The sequence below is a fragment of the Hippocampus comes genome, unplaced genomic scaffold (assembly GCF_001891065.2).
Source record: "Hippocampus comes isolate QL1 unplaced genomic scaffold, H_comes_QL1_v1.1 scaffold44, whole genome shotgun sequence".
In the NCBI taxonomy this organism is placed as follows: Eukaryota; Metazoa; Chordata; class Actinopteri; order Syngnathiformes; family Syngnathidae; genus Hippocampus; species Hippocampus comes.
In genome coordinates, this window is record NW_017805546.1 from 1,567,217 (window position 1) to 1,587,346 (window position 20,130).

At 47.6% G+C, this 20,130-nt stretch overlaps 2 protein-coding genes across 3 annotated transcripts in view; one reads left to right on the plus strand and one right to left on the minus strand.

Moving 5' to 3' along the window:
• LOC109521504 (protein 4.1-like) overlaps positions 1–20,130 on the plus strand; it is a 49,649-nt gene that overhangs the window by 25,824 nt on the left and 3,695 nt on the right. The window contains exons 6-25 of one of the 2 annotated variants that reach the window (XM_019879338.1): positions 841–883; positions 1,583–1,658; positions 4,929–5,147; positions 5,490–5,577; positions 5,652–5,804; positions 8,878–8,975; positions 9,364–9,539; positions 9,613–9,836; positions 10,052–10,087; positions 11,560–11,610; positions 12,063–12,212; positions 13,587–13,673; positions 16,678–16,728; positions 17,385–17,747; positions 18,068–18,196; positions 18,935–18,988; positions 19,080–19,175; positions 19,357–19,437; positions 19,510–19,620; positions 19,699–20,108. In XM_019879338.1, coding sequence (XP_019734897.1) covers positions 841–883; positions 1,583–1,658; positions 4,929–5,147; positions 5,490–5,577; positions 5,652–5,804; positions 8,878–8,975; positions 9,364–9,539; positions 9,613–9,836; positions 10,052–10,087; positions 11,560–11,610; positions 12,063–12,212; positions 13,587–13,673; positions 16,678–16,728; positions 17,385–17,747; positions 18,068–18,196; positions 18,935–18,988; positions 19,080–19,175; positions 19,357–19,437; positions 19,510–19,620; positions 19,699–19,704 — 2,292 coding nt within the window. In that variant the 3' untranslated portion in view covers positions 19,705–20,108. The remainder of the gene's footprint in view (positions 1–840; positions 884–1,582; positions 1,659–4,928; positions 5,148–5,489; positions 5,578–5,651; positions 5,805–8,877; positions 8,976–9,363; positions 9,540–9,612; positions 9,837–10,051; positions 10,088–11,559; positions 11,611–12,062; positions 12,213–13,586; positions 13,674–16,677; positions 16,729–17,384; positions 17,748–18,067; positions 18,197–18,934; positions 18,989–19,079; positions 19,176–19,356; positions 19,438–19,509; positions 19,621–19,698; positions 20,109–20,130) is intronic. The other variant, XM_019879339.1, reaches the window with a different exon arrangement.
• LOC109521503 (contactin-4-like) overlaps positions 11,617–20,130 on the minus strand; it is an 85,587-nt gene continuing 77,073 nt past the window's right edge. The window contains exon 22 of the mRNA XM_019879337.1: positions 11,617–12,039. Coding sequence (XP_019734896.1) covers positions 12,025–12,039 — 15 coding nt within the window. The 3' untranslated portion in view covers positions 11,617–12,024. The remainder of the gene's footprint in view (positions 12,040–20,130) is intronic.

Consider the following 20,130-nt stretch of genomic DNA (forward strand, 5'->3'; position numbering starts at 1 on the left):
GACTCAGTGGTAGGTTGGCGGTTTTGACAGACATTGGCCTCCTCAAAGGCAGGTATGCTATTGCGCAACCGGCCACGGAGGACGATCCTTCCTTTTGATGGCGGAAAAGATGACAAGACCCCAGTTCCTCTCAGATCCGCAGAACCTCCGCCGTCACCGTCATCTACGCAAAGAGACATCTTGACAGCTCACTTGTTGTGACTTGTTGCATATTGCATCGCTGATGACTTTGGATATTTCCCATTTCGACAAGCGAGGGTTGAACTACTGAACAATCAAGAGAAAAACGTCGTGTGGAACTTTTGATGTGATATCAAAGCAGTGAGGAGTTTCAGGCATCGTATTCAAATTGAGTGAAAATCTGAAAAACAACGAAAACAAACTAGTCTGAAGGTGAGCTTTCTTGTCCTTGTAGTGTATTCAAGTGAATGTAGGTTGAACGAGATTTGCAATTTGTGTTTTATTTTATTTTTATTTTTTAGATTTTATTCCATTGCTTTTCCATTTGCTAGATGAGTGTGCAGTAACATTACTTTTGGTCAGCGGGCCCCAGTGAGCCCTTTCTAGCGGCTTAATCACAAATCGTGCCATGTACAATTTGCAACACGGAACACATTATTAGACACGATCGGAACAGCAGGCTGAAGATCACCCGTTTCGTAAAAGAAAGAAGAAACGGATCCTTTCATTAAAATTGTCTCCAGCTCAGCTGCGGAGAGACTTGCCTTCTTTCTTTAAGCACATGCAGAGGCTGTCATTAGAGCAAACACACATGGCCATTAAAGTCAAACGTGTCACCGGTGTTCGCATTACATTTCCTGTCCGCCTTCTGTCTTCCAGAACTGGTTGGACCCCTCCAAGGAGATCAAGAAACAGATGCGCAGTGAGTTTCTCATCCAGGAAGTCGTCGGGATGATGCACATTTCACTCCACAATTTGCAGTCGATGAACAAAGTGATGGAAAATTCCGCATCGGAGTTCGTCTGCGTTCACGGCAGACAAAGAAGGAAATTGGAAAAAATGCCGTCATTGCTGCCATTGGACATTTCTGGCCACTTTCATTGCGTTTGATTTCAAACAGAGTTTGGCCGCTTGGTTCTTTTGTTTTTCGGCCGCGATGGAGAGGAGAGCGGTGTAATGGGAGACGATGAAGTTGACGTCCTCTTGAGCCATTTGCGCCGACCCACTTCTGCCACGGTGGCTTGGTCCCCTTTATTTTCCACTTCTAAACGGGGGCTAACTCAACACTGAGTCTCGGAGGAAATCAGTATCATTTGAAATAATAACTCGCCTGGAGCATTTTCGCCTTACCCGAGGCCACTTGTTGCCCCACAAAGCGGCAGAAAACAAGTCTTGGTCCAGCACATGCAACAAGGCAAACGATTTGGACAACGGCGGTCACTCCATAAACCGAGTCGTCTTCTTTGTCACGTCGGAGTTGAATTTCGTCTCTTGTATTGGATCGAATTGGGTTACGCAGGTGGAGATGAGGTGTGAGGAGCGCGCCCATTCTGTGTTTCTTTCAGAAATGAGGAGGGCAGACGTGACGGTCCTGATTTCTCAGCTCTCGTTCTCTCTGCAGACGCGGCGTGGAACTTTGCCTTCGTTGTCAAGTTCTACCCTCCGGACCCCTCCCAACTCACGGAGGATATCACCAGGTAGTGTCTTAAGTATGTTCATTCAAGGAGAAAAGCAACCAATTGCTTTGCCATTTCTATCGAGGTACCGTAGCAATAGTTGACGTTGTTATTTCCCCACACCGTCAAAAGCAAAAGCAAATCCCTCATTCCTATTTAAGGATTAGAAGCGGAACATTACCAACAGGCCAGGATTTACTGCGCTGAATGCACGTTGGAGCTTGCCTTTCCTCCGCCTTGTTTGACTGCCAAAGCCTTCCCCCCCTATTTTTGCTCGTTTGTCACCCACGCCCTCCTGGGCTCCTATACGGTCCAAGCTGAGCTCGGCGACTATGATCACGACGAGCACGCGTTGGACTATGTCAGCGATTTCCGTTTCGCTCCCAATCAGACTCGGGAGCTGGAGGAGAGAGTGATGGAGCTCCATCGAAACTACAAGTACAACTCCACACACTGTTGGATAAATCTCACTTCGGTCCATCAGGCTAGAATCATTTTCAAGTGGATTTTTTTTTTTTTCCTCGACGTGAGTTTCCTGTCTGGGTTCAGGGGAACAGTTTCCCCGCATTGTCTTGCCATCTTTATTTATTTAGTTATGAAATGTCACGACGATGTCATTGTATGCGGGCACATTCCAAGACGCTGCTCTCGATTTTGGGCTGAATACTAAAATGCCGAGCAGCTCTGCTCTCAATGTGCGAGATAAGTGCTTTCGAAATGAAGACTGCGAAGATCCCTATTGATGTTGGTCACAGGATTTTTTTTTTTTTCCTACCCGCAGGGGTATGACTCCAGCGGAGGCCGAAATTAACTTTTTGGAGAATGCAAAGAAACTGTCCATGTACGGGGTGGACCTGCGGTTAGACTGAGTGTTGATATTTTTGCAGAATTGTGCAAGCGGGCGCAGAATGGCGCATTTAAAAAAAGGGTGTTTCGTGCTGTTGTGGGTGTGAACACAGCCGACTTGATTCACCACCAATCCGAGGGACTCCTTTTATTCCTTTCAAATGGGGATTGTACTTGACATGGCGGAAAATAAACGGATTTGTTCGAGTGGAGGCCCACAACGTATTAATGAGCATGCACAGAGCTGGCCTCCTCTCATAAAATTACATAACCGTCACCGCGGCGAGCTGAGGGAGCCTTGCTGTCTGATCATGTCGACTCAGTGGTAGGTTGGCGGTTTTGACAGACATTGGCCTCCTCAAAGGCAGGTATGCTATTGCGCAACCGGCCACGGAGGACGATCCTTCCTTTTGATGGCGGAAAAGATGACAAGACCCCAGTTCCTCTCAGATCCGCAGAACCTCCGCCGTCACCGTCATCTACGCAAAGAGACATCTTGACAGCTCACTTGTTGTGACTTGTTGCATATTGCATCGCTGATGACTTTGGATATTTCCCATTTCGACAAGCGAGGGTTGAACTACTGAACAATCAAGAGAAAAACGTCGTGTGGAACTTTTGATGTGATATCAAAGCAGTGAGGAGTTTCAGGCATCGTATTCAAATTGAGTGAAAATCTGAAAAACAACGAAAACAAACTAGTCTGAAGGTGAGCTTTCTTGTCCTTGTAGTGTATTCAAGTGAATGTAGGTTGAACGAGATTTGCAATTTGTGTTTTATTTTATTTTTATTTTTTAGATTTTATTCCATTGCTTTTCCATTTGCTAGATGAGTGTGCAGTAACATTACTTTTGGTCAGCGGGCCCCAGTGAGCCCTTTCTAGCGGCTTAATCACAAATCGTGCCATGTACAATTTGCAACACGGAACACATTATTAGACACGATCGGAGCAGGAGGCTGAAGATCACTCGTTTCGTAAAAGAAAGAAGAAACGGATCCTTTCATTAAAATTGTCTCCAGCTCAGCTGCGGAGAGACTTGCCTTCTTTCTTTAAGCACATGCAGAGGCTGTCATTAGAGCAAACACACATGGCCATTAAAGTCAAACGTGTCACCGGTGTTCGCATTACATTTCCTGTCCGCCTTCTGTCTTCCAGAACTGGTTGGACCCCTCCAAGGAGATCAAGAAACAGATGCGCAGTGAGTTTCTCATCCAGGAAGTCGTCGGGATGATGCACATTTCACTCCACAATTTGCAGTCGATGAACAAAGTGATGGAAAATTCCGCATCGGAGTTCGTCTGCGTTCACGGCAGACAAAGAAGGAAATTGGAAAAAATGCCGTCATTGCTGCCATTGGACATTTCTGGCCACTTTCATTGCGTTTGATTTCAAACAGAGTTTGGCCGCTTGGTTCTTTTGTTTTTCGGCCGCGATGGAGAGGAGACCACAATTTGCAGTCGATGAACAAAGTGATGGAAAATTCCGCATCGGAGTTCGTCTGCGTTCACGGCAGACAAAGAAGGAAATTGGAAAAAATGCCGTCATTGCTGCCATTGGACATTTCTGGCCACTTTCATTGCGTTTGATTTCAAACAGAGTTTGGCCGCTTGGTTCTTTTGTTTTTCGGCCGCGATGGAGAGGAGAGCGGTGTAATGGGAGACGATGAAGTTGACGTCCTCTTGAGCCATTTGCGCCGACCCACTTCTGCCACGGTGGCTTGGTCCCCTTTATTTTCCACTTCTAAACGGGGGCTAACTCAGCACTGAGTCTCGGAGGAAATCAGTATCAATTGAAATAATAACTCGCCTGGAGCATTTTCGCCTTACCCGAGGCCACTTGTTGCCCCACAAAGCGGCAGAAAACAAGTCTTGGTCCAGCACATGCAACAAGGCAAACGATTTGGACAACGGCGGTCACTCCATAAACCGAGTCGTCTTCTTTGTCACGTCGGAGTTGAATTTCGTCTCTTGTATTGGATCGAATTGGGTTACGCAGGTGGAGATGAGGTGTGAGGAGCGCGCCCATTCTGTGTTTCTTTCAGAAATGAGGAGGGCAGACGTGACGGTCCTGATTTCTCAGCTCTCGTTCTCTCTGCAGACGCGGCGTGGAACTTTGCCTTCGTTGTCAAGTTCTACCCTCCGGAACCCTCCCAACTCACGGAGGATATCACCAGGTAGTGTCTTAAGTATGTTCATTCAAGGAGAAAAGCAACCAATTGCTTTGCCATTTCTATCGAGGTACCGTAGCAATAGTTGACGTTGTTATTTCCCCACACCGTCAAAAGCAAAAGCAAATCCCTCATTCCTATTTAAGGATTAGAAGCGGAACATTACCAACAGGCCAGGATTTACTGCGCTGAATGCACGTTGGAGCTTGCCTTTCCTCCGCCTTGTTTGACTGCCAAAGCCTTCCCCCCCTATTTTTTTTTTTCTCTCATCTGACAGATACTACCTGTGTCTGCAGCTGAGGGATGACATGCTGTCAGGTCGGCTGCCGTGCTCGTTTGTCACCCACGCCCTCCTGGGCTCCTATACGGTCCAAGCTGAGCTCGGCGACTATGATCACGACGAGCACGCGTTGGACTATGTCAGCGATTTCCGTTTCGCTCCCAATCAGACTCGGGAGCTGGAGGAGAGAGTGATGGAGCTCCATCGAAACTACAAGTACAACTCCACACACTGTTGGATAAATCTCACTTCGGTCCATCAGGCTAGAATCATTTTCAAGTGGATTTTTTTTTTTTTCCTCGACGTGAGTTTCCTGTCTGGGTTCAGGGGAACAGTTTCCCCGCATTGTCTTGCCATCTTTATTTATTTAGTTATGAAATGTCACGACGATGTCATTGTATGCGGGCACATTCCAAGACGCTGCTCTCGATTTTGGGCTGAATACTAAAATGCCGAGCAGCTCTGCTCTCAATGTGCGAGATAAGTGCTTTCGAAATGAAGACTGCGAAGATCCCTATTGATGTTGGTCACAGGATTTTTTTTTTTTCCTACCCGCAGGGGTATGACTCCAGCGGAGGCCGAAATTAACTTTTTGGAGAATGCAAAGAAACTGTCCATGTACGGGGTGGACCTGCACAACGCCAAGGTTGGCCGCATGAATTTATCAAGACCGACGTTGCCGGACACTTTCCACCAATTGCCGTCTTGTTCGCTCCGTAGGATTCCGAGGGGATCGAAATCATGTTGGGTGTCTGCGCCAACGGCCTCCTGGTGTACCGCGACAGGCTGAGGATCAACCGCTTCGCTTGGCCAAAGATCCTGAAGATCTCCTATAAGAGGAGCAACTTTTATATTAAGATCAGGCCTGGAGAGGTACGCAACCTCGGCGAGATGAAGTAGTCGTGTTTGCAACGTCATCAAAGTCAAATTTGTCATACCAGTATCTAAAAATCCCGGACCAATATTGATATATATACCCGTAATTCGCCTCAGACGGACATTTGGGAAAACACCATTGTAAAAAATACGTCCGCTCGCTACTGTATTGCATCGTTTTCATCCGCACTGTATGCAGATGATGATGAGGAGATCTTAAATCGCAGTCACTGACTCAATGAAGCGAAATGCATACCTGCGTACATCCACGTCGCAAATTGCGCCCGTGCCTGGTCTACATTCTGGCCTTCCCACCATGTAAGACGCCGCCACAGCTTCTCCTCCATCCTGAAAATCACAATGCTCGTTTTGTATGCGCCGAGCCCAGTCAAGTGACAGCCCCAGACAGCAAGCCTGTGACTGGGCCAAAGAAAGAGTCCCTTCAAGTGAGCCGCTGCAGCTGCAGCCACGAAAACACGAAAAGCTCTCTGCCGACTCCTAAACATGTGATGTTCTTCACACTTTTGTTTTGTCTGGATGGAGCAGAAGGCACTGGATTAATTGCACTGACGGGCAGCTTTTTGCAGTGTAATGGGAGACGACGAAGTTGACGTCCCCTTGAGCCATTTGCACCGACCCACTTCTGCCACGGTGGCTTGGTCCCCTTTAGCGGTGTAATGGGAGACGATGAAGTTGACGTCCTCTTGAGCCATTTGCGCCGACCCACTTCTGCCACGGTGGCTTGGTCCCCTTTATTTTCCACTTCTAAACGGGGGCTAACTCAACACTGAGTCTCGGAGGAAATCAGTATCATTTGAAATAATAACTCGCCTGGAGCATTTTCGCCTTACCCGAGGCCACTTGTTGCCCCACAAAGCAGCAGAAAACAAGTCTTGGTCCAGCACATGCAACAAGGCAAACGATTTGGACAACGGCGGTCACTCCATAAACCGAGTCGTCTTCTTTGTCACGTCGGAGTTGAATTTCGTCTCTTGTATTGGATCGAATTGGGTTACGCAGGTGGAGATGAGGTGTGAGGAGCGCGCCCATTCTGTGTTTCTTTCAGAAATGAGGAGGGCAGACGTGACGGTCCTGATTTCTCAGCTCTCGTTCTCTCTGCAGACGCGGCGTGGAACTTTGCCTTCGTTGTCAAGTTCTACCCTCCGGAACCCTCCCAACTCACGGAGGATATCACCAGGTAGTGTCTTAAGTATGTTCATTCAAGGAGAAAAGCAACCAATTGCTTTGCCATTTCTATCGAGGTACCGTAGCAATAGTTGACCTTGTTATTTCCCCACACCGTCAAAAGCAAAAGCAAATCCCTCATTCCTATTTAAGGATTAGAAGCGGAACATTACCAACAGGCCAGGATTTACTGCGCTGAATGCACGTTGGAGCTTGCCTTTCCTCCGCCTTGTTTGACTGCCAAAGCCTTCCCCTCCTATTTTTTTTTTTCTCTCATCTGACAGATACTACCTGTGTCTGCAGCTGAGGGATGACATGCTGTCAGGTCGGCTGCCGTGCTCGTTTGTCACCCACGCCCTCCTGGGCTCCTATACGGTCCAAGCTGAGCTCGGCGACTATGATCACGACGAGCACGCGTTGGACTATGTCAGCGATTTCCGTTTCGCTCCCAATCAGACTCGGGAGCTGGAGGAGAGAGTGATGGAGCTCCATCGAAACTACAAGTACAACTCCACACACTGTTGGATAAATCTCACTTCGGTCCATCAGGCTAGAATCATTTTCAAGTGGATTTTTTTTTTTTTCCTCGACGTGAGTTTCCTGTCTGGGTTCAGGGGAACAGTTTCCCCGCATTGTCTTGCCATCTTTATTTATTTAGTTATGAAATGTCACGACGATGTCATTGTATGCGGGCACATTCCAAGACGCTGCTCTCGATTTTGGGCTGAATACTAAAATGCCGAGCAGCTCTGCTCTCAATGTGCGAGATAAGTGCTTTCGAAATGAAGACTGCGAAGATCCCTATTGATGTTGGTCACAGGATTTTTTTTTTTTTCCTACCCGCAGGGGTATGACTCCAGCGGAGGCCGAAATTAACTTTTTGGAGAATGCAAAGAAACTGTCCATGTACGGGGTGGACCTGCACAACGCCAAGGTTGGCCGCATGAATTTATCAAGACCGACGTTGCCGGACACTTTCCACCAATTGCCGTCTTGTTCGCTCCGTAGGATTCCGAGGGGATCGAAATCATGTTGGGTGTCTGCGCCAACGGCCTCCTGGTGTACCGCGACAGGCTGAGGATCAACCGCTTCGCTTGGCCAAAGATCCTTAAGATCTCCTATAAGAGGAGCAACTTTTATATTAAGATCAGGCCTGGAGAGGTACGCAACCTCGGCGAGATGAAGTAGTCGTGTTTGCAACGTCATCAAAGTCAAATTTGTCATACCAGTATCTAAAAATCCCGGACCAATATTGATATATATACCCGTAATTCGCCTCAGACGGACATTTGGGAAAACACCATTGTAAAAAATACGTCCGCTCGCTACTGTATTGCATCGTTTTCATCCGCACTGTATGCAGATGATGATGAGGAGATCTTAAATCGCAGTCACTGACTCAATGAAGCGAAATGCATACCTGCGTACATCCACGTCGCAAATTGCGCCCGTGCCTGGTCTACATTCTGGCCTTCCCACCATGTAAGACGCCGCCACAGCTTCTCCTCCATCCTGAAAATCACAATGCTCGTTTTGTATGCGCCGAGCCCAGTCAAGTGACAGCCCCAGACAGCAAGCCTGTGACTGGGCCAAAGAAAGAGTCCCTTCAAGTGAGCCGCTGCAGCTGCAGCCACGAAAACACGAAAAGCTCTCTGCCGACTCCTAAACATGTGATGTTCTTCACACTTTTGTTTTGTCTGGATGGAGCAGAAGGCACTGGATTAATTGCACTGACGGGCAGCTTTTTGAACGTCACCGCAACGATTCTGACCGATTTCGGTGTCAGTGAAATTGTTCGAACGGGAGAGCTAACAAAATGTCTTCAATTATAAAAAAGAAGAAGCAGCAACTCAAGTCCCGCTCACCTTTTTGTTCCCTTCTCCAGTACGAGCAGTTTGAGAGCACGATTGGTTTTAAACTTCCGAACCACAGAGCCGCCAAAAGGTTGTGGAAAGTCTGCATTGAGCATCACACCTTCTTCCGGTAAGAATCCATTTGAGGCAAACGAAACATTCCATTTGCGCAGCCGTCTCCTTCGGTGTCCTTTCCCTCTTTGCGGTCGACGGGCAATGCGGTCGCCGCTTGACAGGCCCGACAAGTTCCACCACGCAGAATTTGAGAATGAGATATAAAGATGCAAAAGCAGCCAGACGGAAAGCTGTCTGGATCATGATGAATCTTTGACTTACTGCTCGGTGGCTGCTCGAAACCGCAGAGGACATGAAAAGAATAAGCCGGAGGAGCCCCGGGAACGGATACAAAACCTCCCGTCGTCTTTTGAAATCTTCTCGGGAAGAACGCCTTGCTTTCCCGCCGCCCTTTTGAAAGTGGATGTGCTGGAAAGATCCGAATCGGGTTTTTGCTTTCACAGTTTGGTTTCTCCGGAGCCTCCCCCCAAGGGCTTCCTGGTGATGGGCTCAAAGTTTCGGTACAGTGGAAGAACGCAGGCTCAAAGCAGACAGGCCAGCGCTCTCATAGACCGACCCGCCCCTCACTTTGAGCGGTCCACTAGCAAGAGGCTCTTGCTCTCCAGAAGTTTGGATGGAGGTAAGAGGGTCATCTCATTGACGTGCGTGCGAGGTTCGGTCTCTCGTTGGGCTCATTCAGCTCTCCTTACCAGCAGAGTTCTCCCGGCCGGTGTCGGCCACGTGCGAGAATCATGACGGCCTCTTCCATCGCGGCGTCATCGAGCGACGCGGTCTCCGCAGCCCCTCCGTGGACGAGCAGGAAACTGAGCCGGAGCCCAGTTTGGAACAGGACGAGGACGATCCGGACCAGGAGGACACGGAAAGAGACGATGACCAGGAAGGAAACGTCACGCCAAGCAAGAAGAAAGAAATCATGGTGGGCCAGAATTCCTTTATGTCAATGACCACCGCATGAACGGAAAGCTGTTGAGGTCGAGTCGGCGCAAGCCAACGTCTGGCTGGCTTTGCCCGATCCGTTCCTTTGATTTCTTTCTTGACTGCCGCCATTTTACATCATGATGGTGAAACGTTCAAACGCGTGACTTGTTTCTTGTTCCTGACTTTTTCTATTGCCCACTCGCTGACCAAAAGGAGGAGGCCGGGTCACCGGTTGACAGTAAACAGGAGGTACATCACCTGTCCATTGAGTCTCTGTCTGCCTGCTTGGAACCCTTCAAACAGTTCGGCATCTATTTAACGGCCTCAAGCTCATCCATTTCCGTTTAGCGCTTGTCCTCAGTGGCTTGTTGGTGGCGAGAGGCCATTTTCTGTCACATTCACACCATTGGACAATTTCAAGTCGTGAACGAACCTAACAAGAAAAGTTTGGGAAGATAGGAGGGAGCTCGAGTATCATGAGGAGGAGTCTGCAGCTGAGGGATGACATGCTGTCAGGTCGGCTGCCGTGCTCGTTTGTCACCCACGCCCTCCTGGGCTCCTATACGGTCCAAGCTGAGCTCGGCGACTATGATCACGACGAGCACGCGTTGGACTATGTCAGCGATTTCCGTTTCGCTCCCAATCAGACTCGGGAGCTGGAGGAGAGAGTGATGGAGCTCCATCGAAACTACAAGTACAACTCCACACACTGTTGGATAAATCTCACTTCGGTCCATCAGGCTAGAATCATTTTCAAGTGGATTTTTTTTTTTTTCCTCGACGTGAGTTTCCTGTCTGGGTTCAGGGGAACAGTTTCCCCGCATTGTCTTGCCATCTTTATTTATTTAGTTATGAAATGTCACGACGATGTCATTGTATGCGGGCACATTCCAAGACGCTGCTCTCGATTTTGGGCTGAATACTAAAATGCCGAGCAGCTCTGCTCTCAATGTGCGAGATAAGTGCTTTCGAAATGAAGACTGCGAAGATCCCTATTGATGTTGGTCACAGGATTTTTTTTTTTTTCCTACCCGCAGGGGTATGACTCCAGCGGAGGCCGAAATTAACTTTTTGGAGAATGCAAAGAAACTGTCCATGTACGGGGTGGACCTGCACAACGCCAAGGTTGGCCGCATGAATTTATCAAGACCGACGTTGCCGGACACTTTCCACCCATTGCCGTCTTGTTCGCTCCGTAGGATTCCGAGGGGATCGAAATCATGTTGGGTGTCTGCGCCAAAAAAAAAAAAAAATAAACATGCACAGGGAGAACGTGCTAACTCCACATTGGAGGGAAGGCTAGTGGAAGAAGCAAATTTGAATCCGAAATTTAAGCTCCGGTGTTGCTCCTCTCGTGTCGATATTTCGCTCTCATTTGAGCTTTTTAGAAAGTAGCACCATATCGTCGCTGTCCTGTGAAAAATGCGTTTGTCATTTTTTATTTTGACGTTGATGGTGTGTCTATCAACGTAACCCCCTCCCCCCAAAAAAACCCCAAAACAAACACAAAATGGACGTGTTTTTCACCATATAGCCACGATGTATTTACATGTCAGCTGGCATGGATTTTAAATGAAAACGTGACAAGTGGCTGAATTGAGCTTCCCTTTCTGTCTGTCTGTCTGTCTGCCGTTTATGCCGCCTTCCCTGGCCCTGCCCTCGTGACTTCTGTCCACTCTCTTGTCTACCTTCCTTGTACATTGTCCCCTTCTCCAAATCAGCAGTGTCATTTGGAGGAGGACGCCACCCCCCAGCACAAGCAGGATGTACAGGTTCATTTCTTCAACTTTTCCCTTCCTTTCGCCTTTTCACGTATGCGTGCTGCTCCCCTTCTGCCTCGTGTCGTCTTCAGCCCCGTCATCCGCTTGGATGGATTGTAGTTTGAATGATGTCAATTGAGCCATTTTATGAAGTTGGGACTTCCTGGCCATTCATCAAGTGTGAAATGACACAACCGAGTGAATATGTCATGCACTGTTTATTTTGGTCAAGTTTTAGTCATTTTGATGTTTGTATGTTTGTCCGCTTCAATGCCGAGCATGCGTGGAAGTGTCATTTGCCTGCTTTTCTGGGGTCGCTGTACAGGAGGACATCGTATGATCTTGTCCAACATGCGTTGTAGAATTGGACGTATTAGTTTTTGTCTGACATCCTGCATACCTAATCGCTGTGAGAAAAAGTCAGTCCTAATGATGCGTCTTCTTCTTGGGTGTTTCGCCTCCAGTTTCTGGATAAGTCGCAGGATGTGCTGCTGAAGCACCAGGCCAGCATCAACGAGCTCAAGAGAGCCCTGAAGGAACCCAACAGCAAGCTGATGAGCCGCGAGAAGCGTCTGTCAGCATCATCGCCACCCAGCACGCCGGAGAAAAAAGCTGTGAGTTGGCGCTTCGGGGGCGCGTGGGAAGAATATTTGGAATGTCACTGTATTTTGCAACTTGAGTGAATTTTTGTCCATTCCAAAGTGTATTCATATTCCAGTCACTGTCCCGTGAGAAACCGTCTTTCGGCTTTGTTGTCTCTCTCGTTGTCTTGAAATCATTCAAGATTGTGTTCACCGATTTGTCCTTAATGACAAGCTTCTTCTGTAGCAAGATACGCTGACTAGTATTGTGGACTTAAAGGGCTCACCGTTTTCCAAACTTTTCACACTACTGTTTGATTAAGAAGTGAGCCGTTTTGTCTATCGTGCATTCTTATGGAAGTACGTAACTTTGCAGTTTCATTTGAATGAAATGTGAAATTTACGATCCAGTCCCCCTTTTAGATATTCTGTCTGTGTTGATCTCAATTGCCCCTGACAGGAACTCAGAAGTATTCGAATGTGACAGACGAGTGTCCTTGAGTGAGACACTGAGCTCCTCACCGCCCGTGCTGTCTCTGTCATCACCAAATGATTCATGTTGATGCCGAAGCAACAGTCGCAAGTGTGTCGTATACGCTCTTGGCCTCTTACTGTGGAATGTTTTTAGAAGAATCGATTATCCAAGCGATTCATTTTGGTCACCGTAAAGGTTTTCTGATTACGTTTTATCAGCCAATTATCGTCTTTTTTTTTTTTACGTGTCATTTGAGGATTAAACAAAACCAAATCCAGTCAACAACAATGAAACAATACACTGTTGCATACACTGTGTGTGTGTTTTTTTTTTTTTTTTTTTTTTTTTTAATAAAAAGAGGATTAAACAAAACCAAATCCAGTCAACAACAATGAATCAATACACTGTTGCATACACTGTGTGTGTGTGGTTTTTTTTTTTTTTTTTTTTTGTTTTTTACATGAAAAGTGCCGGCCGTTGCCGCCAATAATATTTTCCCTGTCAATCATGAGCCCTTTGTCCTCAGTGGTTGGGCGGCAGAAAATCAAATCGCAGCTTGCAGGCAGACAATTGATTATGCTCGTGGAACAGCAAACATTTTTTGGAGCGGAAAATGTCATCTATTTTCTGTCTTGTTATTCTGCTTTAGAGAGAGACGGGTAATGTTCCATTTGAGCGAGTCGAACAGATAAAGTCTTGCGGCCAAAAAGATTTGGTGGGACTTTCATGTCTGAGATGGATGCATTGAGTAGTTTTGGTCCGTCGCTTTGGAAGTTGTCAAAGAAAGGATTTGTCGTCAAAAGTCTTTTTTCGATTTCACTTGCCTCATGTTCTCATGATATGTTTCTCTTTCAAGAGCCAGATTTCGTTTCTCTCAGTCGCAGCACTAATGGCTGTTCTTTCTCCCCTTCGACATTTCTCGTGCCGGCCAGTTGGGGGGTCGAGTGGTGGGGAAAGACCCCATTAGCAGCCACTCTGTTGAGGGCTTCACCCAGAAGACTCTCACCACTTCACCCGAGGTTGAATGTTTCTCCATGTTCCTTTGTGTGATGACGTTACACCCTTCATACCATTTGTCGTTTGGTGCAATCAATTCTATTACTGTGTAGGAATGCAATCTCATGAATCCAGAAACATGTTGACCAAAACGGCCATCAATCATGGAGATTGTCTTTTTTTTTTTGTAGCGCTATTTGGCTTGTCTAACTTTGTTTAATCTATACCAACGTAGGGCTCTGAGGATTGGGTATTGATAGAACCCCAAGAAAGTTATCATCAAGACCATGAGTGGAAAGTGCAAGAAAATGACACATCTCCCACATCTGATTCCTCTTGGGACAAAAACAAGCAGGAAAAAGAGAGCGCTGTTGCCAAGATGATGCATTTCGACGTAACAGAGTCTGACAGAAAAGAAATGAAAGCCCACATTGATGAATTTCCATCAGCAAAATCATCCAGAGAGGCAGCTGGATGCTCTGGACCCTCTGAGCAGCGAGCCACTAACAAAGGTCGTTTTCAGATTCAGCTATCGGCAAACGCAGACCCGTGTCAAGAGAAATCTCTCGGCAAACACTCTGAAGCCTCGAGCGCTGAAGCAAAGGACGGTTTGGCCCTGGGCTCGCATCACAAGAAGGAACAAACAACTTTGGCGCAGAGACCAAAGAGGCCACCTCAGAGCTTAAACCTGCGAATGCCTCCGGAGCTTGTCCACGAGGAAGGAGCGAGTGATTCCTCCGAAAAAGAAAACGAGGACTTGGACTTGGACAGCAATTCAGACAAAAATTCAGAAACAGAAACTCACCGTCAATCAGCATCGGCGGCGGCGTTGCCGAAAGGTGACAAAGGACCAGAAACCAATCGGCCCTTCGGAGTCGATGAAGACAGCGTACCGGAGGACAAAGTGGCAGGAGAAAGCGAGGATGCTTCCATCCAACGAAGCTCGAACCGGGTTGGGCCGTCAGAAATAAACGGACCCGGCAAGCCAGACCATGAAAGTTCGTTAGCGAGCGGAAAAGGGGAGGGTCTCACGAAAGTGAGAGCAAAGGGCTTTATTGACAATAAAGAGTTAGCAGAGGTCAAACTGCGACAGGTCAGGACACACGAGAGGAGGATTAGTAGCTCTGGAGGAGAGGATACTGAAAGTCTAATTCGAGACCGACGTCCGAGGGCCGCAGTCCACCGACTGTCAGGCAGCCATCAGTCCGAAATCACCAGGATCGTTCCCCTAAAGCCGGAGCGCTCCATGAGCATCGTGTGTAAGGAGGACAGGGACAGGGACAGGGCAGGACAGGATGAACAAACACGCGTCATGCGAAGAGAATACCGCTGGTCGGTGGGTTCTCCGGAGGGGTCCTCAGATCTCACTTGGACTGACGTCTCCAGCCTCCAGCCAGCATTTGAAGCAAATTTGGAGAAAATCACCAAACAAGAGCATCCCGACGACAGTCCTCATCCCTGCCCAGGGTCCTCCGAAAGTCCGATGTTTGCGTCGAAGAACGCACCTCTTTCGAAAACGATTCCTCCGGCCCCGCCGGTAAAAAGACATGCTTCCTCCATCTGGATGGCGTGCGAGTGCTGCATTTCATTCACCGCACGCTGCCTGTCAAAGCCGTCACTCATGGCCGCCTGTGAATTGTGGGAAATGCAAATGACGACAAGGCTGTTTTTATTTCCTCACATCCTCAACTCAAAGAAACTACAGTGGAACCTCCTTCCTCTGTCGTGTCATTTCTTCTCCTGTAGTTGTCGTCGTGTTGTCCTTGTTGCCATCGCTGGTTTGTGGTGGCATCTCAAAAAAGACGACGAAAAAGTGAAAAAGCAGCCATTCTTGGGAGGGGCTTGATCCTGTGGATGCTCGTTGAGCCAAAGTCGTTCAAGATTTTTGGAGATCTGATGCGACGTTACGTGTGACGACAATTTGAGCTCCGGATTTTTATTTTTTTGCGCACTTTTGTTTTTTTTTTTGTTTTTTTGTTTTTTTTTTAAAACGATCAAATTCCAGTGCACTGACAAAAGGTGTGTTTTAAATCTACTCCATTTTTCTGTGTCAAGTAGTTGCACAAAATAAAATCATCTGGATCCAGATGCACGTTTCAAGTAGATATTTCCTTAAAAAAATGTATCCCATGATTTTTGGAGGAGACTGTACGTCTCCTTCAAAAAATGCACCTGGATCCAGTTGATTTTATTTTGTGCATCCACTTGATAAAATAAGACATTTCAGCGTGTGTTCAACCTTGCAGCCGTTCATCTTGAGAGGTTCCACTGTAGCAGAAAATTAAAGCTTATATTCTATCGTTCTGATAGCTTTTTTTCTTTTTTTTTTTTCCCCTTCCCAGTTTCCACTGCATTGTCAAGCTGGAAGGCCACATTATTATTTTGCATGCCGCATACTATTTGCATGTGATCCCACAAATTAAAAAATGAAATGTACCTAAGAGAGGTCAAACAGAGTTGCCATTCACCAAGAGCAATCTTCCTAAATTACAGATGATTGCAGTGTTTTGGCACCGTTTCCAGAAAGTACGACATTAAAAAAGATCGAGAGGATTAGAAAAAAAAAAATCTTGGATTTTTTCAGAGAAGCGTTAATCTGTTATTCTCAATAACCTGACCTGGATGAAAAGATGATAGCGCACAGGTTCCTCTGTTGGTTGGTAGTGAGCCGCCAGACAGACACACGCCACTCTTGCCATTCCCATTTGGTGCTTTCATTCAACTGCATCATCAGAAGCGTGCGCGCATTTGGCATCGGAATGAAAAAGTGAAGACAAGCGTACCTGACGGCTTTCATCATTTGCCCTCCTTTTTCATCTGGGTCCACCTCTTATCCTGCATTGGATTAAGCAGGCAAGGGAGCGTGTTGCATTGGCTCCCACTGTTTGCAAAACAACCTCACGACCAAGCGTTGACCAAATCAGAATCAAGAAAATTCAAATGCAGTGCGCTTGTCAACATGTTGACCTGATCGCTGTTCCACTTGACCTTGTCCTAATGTGCCATTTCTTCTGCTTCCACCTGCAGGAGCCCATCTCTGCCCCCTTTGTTTATGATGAGCCATTCATTGACGCCAAGGTTATTCGTTTGTATTCAAAGTCGTTTTCACGTGTTCCGCCCCTCATCTTCATCCCTTCGCTTACACGATTTCCAAGGAACTACAGCTGACTCCTTTTGGAAGCCTAAAAAATGACTTCTCACCGACGATGCCGCTTCCGCGGGATGCGTGCATTCAAAATAAGCCATCTGGCATTTGGCTATTAGTGAGATCACGCGCAAGGTTACCTTTGATGCTTCACATAAAAGCTTCGTTTTACTTTTATCCTTTTTTTGGGCTGTCGTGACTTTTTAGTCAGCAAGGTTTTTTAGTATTTGCTGCACTCACCGCAAAGTGATGATTATTTTAAAGCGAAGACTATTAACTTCGCATCAGGACGCGCCTGGCTCCAGCTCAAACGCTCGGCAGCTTAGAGTCGGTGTTCGTCGAGCCACAAACAATAGTTCCTCCAGGCTCTGGTACTTACACTGGCCGATACGGTTTCTCCGGATTTTCCCCAAATAGGTTTTTACGGCGATTGCGCATTTTGGGGCTTTCTCTTCAAACCACATTCACGAGTCCGCAGTGTCGGAGCCAAGCATGAGTCGAAGCCCATTCCATGCCATGGCCATCATCATCAGTCTGCAGTCAGCGTACGCGATCTGAGAGCGGCGACTCTGTATCTGTACCCCTCCAGAAGGAGCTCGGTGACAGGAGGCCGCAGACCATTGCGGTCCCAGAGGAGGAGCAAGAGCAGGACACGCTGGCTTGCATGAGGGAGAGCCATCTTGGCATTGAGCGCAAGTGCTCCAGTATGACGGTCAGCTCCACATCCAGCCTTGAGGCTGAAGTCGACTTCACTGTCATAACGGACCTCCACTCCTGCATGGAGGACATCGTCACCAAAGGCGGTTCCTATCCGGGAGAGAAGGAGCGACAGCCCGAGGTGGGCCGGGAGGACTTTGAGGAAACGTCAAGGTTCTATTCTGCGCGTCTCATGGGCCAAGCGGACAAATGGCCCATAGAGGAGGAACTTCCCGAGGAGGGACTATATCGCGAGGTAGACGGATGACTGTTTGCGATCTTCATCAGCATCACCTCGTGGATTCATCCCACTCGGCTGGCTTCCCTGCTTTGTTGTCGTTTTCTGTTAAAGACTCCCATGCAGCAGGTTGATTTATTCAGCCATCGTTGTTCAGATGATTTCATCATGATTTTTAATTCATTTGATTTCTTTTGTTTCTGTCTTTCCTAAGGATCCCTTTCCGCTCCATTTCCATTTTGTTGCAAGCAAACAACCTGCGTTAAATAACCAAACATATGACTGAAGCTAATGAGAAGAACAAGCCTTTTGATCAGAACCCGTTTTGTTTTTCACAGCCGCCAGTGGCGAGAAGAGAGCCCAGTGCTGTGACTTTGGCCCAGAGGTTAAAGAGGGCCGACTCCAAGACAGAGTCTCACACAAACGGCTCAGAAGTTCAAGCGACCGTCACGCCTGTCTCACCCCAGGTATAAATCATTGCCCGCGCATTCGTGTTGCTTCTGATTGACTATCCACTTCCGAATGAAAAGTTCAACCACTCAAAAGAACTCTTGGATGCTGAATCAAAGCTTCAAACAGACCATCTCAGCTCCGACGTTTTATTTGTCGTTTTCAGAGTGTACGTCAAATGCGGTGTTAAGAATGACGTCACACACCTTGCGTTGACACATTTGTACCAGTAGAGGGAGACAAGACCTGTCCAAGCTGTCTGTTCCTTCTCGGCAACAGCGCCAGAATCTGACTGCTGCGGTCTGCATGTCCAGGAGAGCTTTTGCTCTGAGACTGAAAGAAAAGTGCGCTATTGGAGGATGACCTTAAACATGACACGCGCGCCTTTGGTAGTGTCGTCCGTGCAGCTCAGTGAGAGCCCGTCACGGTTAGTCATGAGTCGCACTTCATAGTAGAGAGTAGCACCACTACCTCGCGACCAATCCAAAAGTTGGCACCAAAATTCTGGCGTAACGTAGTTCATAATGGGAGGTATCGATTTCAACGATGTGCCAAAGAATTGACGCAGTAAATGCTCCAACTCATATTTGTTCTGTCACTGGCAACTGACATTAGATAATGCAGCGGAGTGAACTCGGGTTTACAAAATATGTGCACGCATATTTTGTACATCCCTGAAGAGAACCGTGCCGCAAAACTGTCTATCCATGTCAACATAGGAATATGTCTGAAGAAGACTTGTGTCCTTCCAACAGAGACTCTCCTTCAGCCGAGATACTCCGGCGAGCATGAAAGAAAATGGATCGCCGGTAAGCATTTGATCAGACACAAATGGCTACATGCATCAATGAGATGGAATGTGCGAATGAGCTCGCTTGGCTATACCCCTGCGTTGCATAGGTAAAAGCCTGCACGAAAGATCACGAGTCCATTGGATCGCCGCTGTTCCTCACCGCAGAAAGCGTCACCACTGCGACCACAACGCATGTTACCAAGGTAATCCCCGAAGAACAAGTAGAACACCACCCTGAAAAAAATACATCCATAAAATAAATCTCAATGGCGAATAAATGTCGTGTTTTTACCCGCACCCGTTGTGGTCTTTGACAAGAGCGAATTACAACGAGAAGTGAGCATCTCCCTTCACGACAAACCTCTTTCTGTACACATGCCGCAGACGGTCAAAGGAGGCTACTCAGAGACCAGAATTGAGAAAAGAATTATCATCACGGGAGATGACGATGTGGACCAACACCAGGTGAGGAAGCGCGATTGCTGAGGTACTCCTCATCGTCAGCTGACCAAAGAACTTCTTGACCCCTCCGCGCAGGCCCTCGCGATGGCCATACAAGAGGCCAAGCAGCAGCACCCCGACATGCTCGTGACCAAAGCGGTGGTGATCAGGGAAACGGAGTCTCCCACTGAGGACCCACAGCAGAAGGTAAAATCAAACAAATACGCCAATGGGACGCGATTCGCTGATTTGGATCTTGTCCACGCAATTGTTCTCTCGTTACAGTCCTGATTGGCCAAAGTGGCTTGAGAGGGGGAGGACACATGCGGACCCGCCCCTGGTGGGAAGTGGACCATGTCGTCCTGCCTTGAGAACAGACTGTCAAGCAGTTCGACCAATCCCCCTGTCCTTTGAGACAAACCTGCTGTGACCCGCCCTCTGACCTCATCCGGACTCCAGTTTCTGCGGGCAATGCAGGAAGGATCACCTGCTTGAGGATGATTTGGTTTGACCCAATAATTTGGGGTCACCGTTTCCTTGTTTGGATCTCGTCTATCGTATTTAATTTTCATGGCACACACTACGGCCACATTGCCATCTATTTCCGAATAATTTGCTTCTGTACGACGATACATGATGATCCCGTACATGCGGCAAATGCAAGAAAGAAAGGGCACCATCCTGCCAGTGCTACTGTCCCACAAATGTTTTTACATT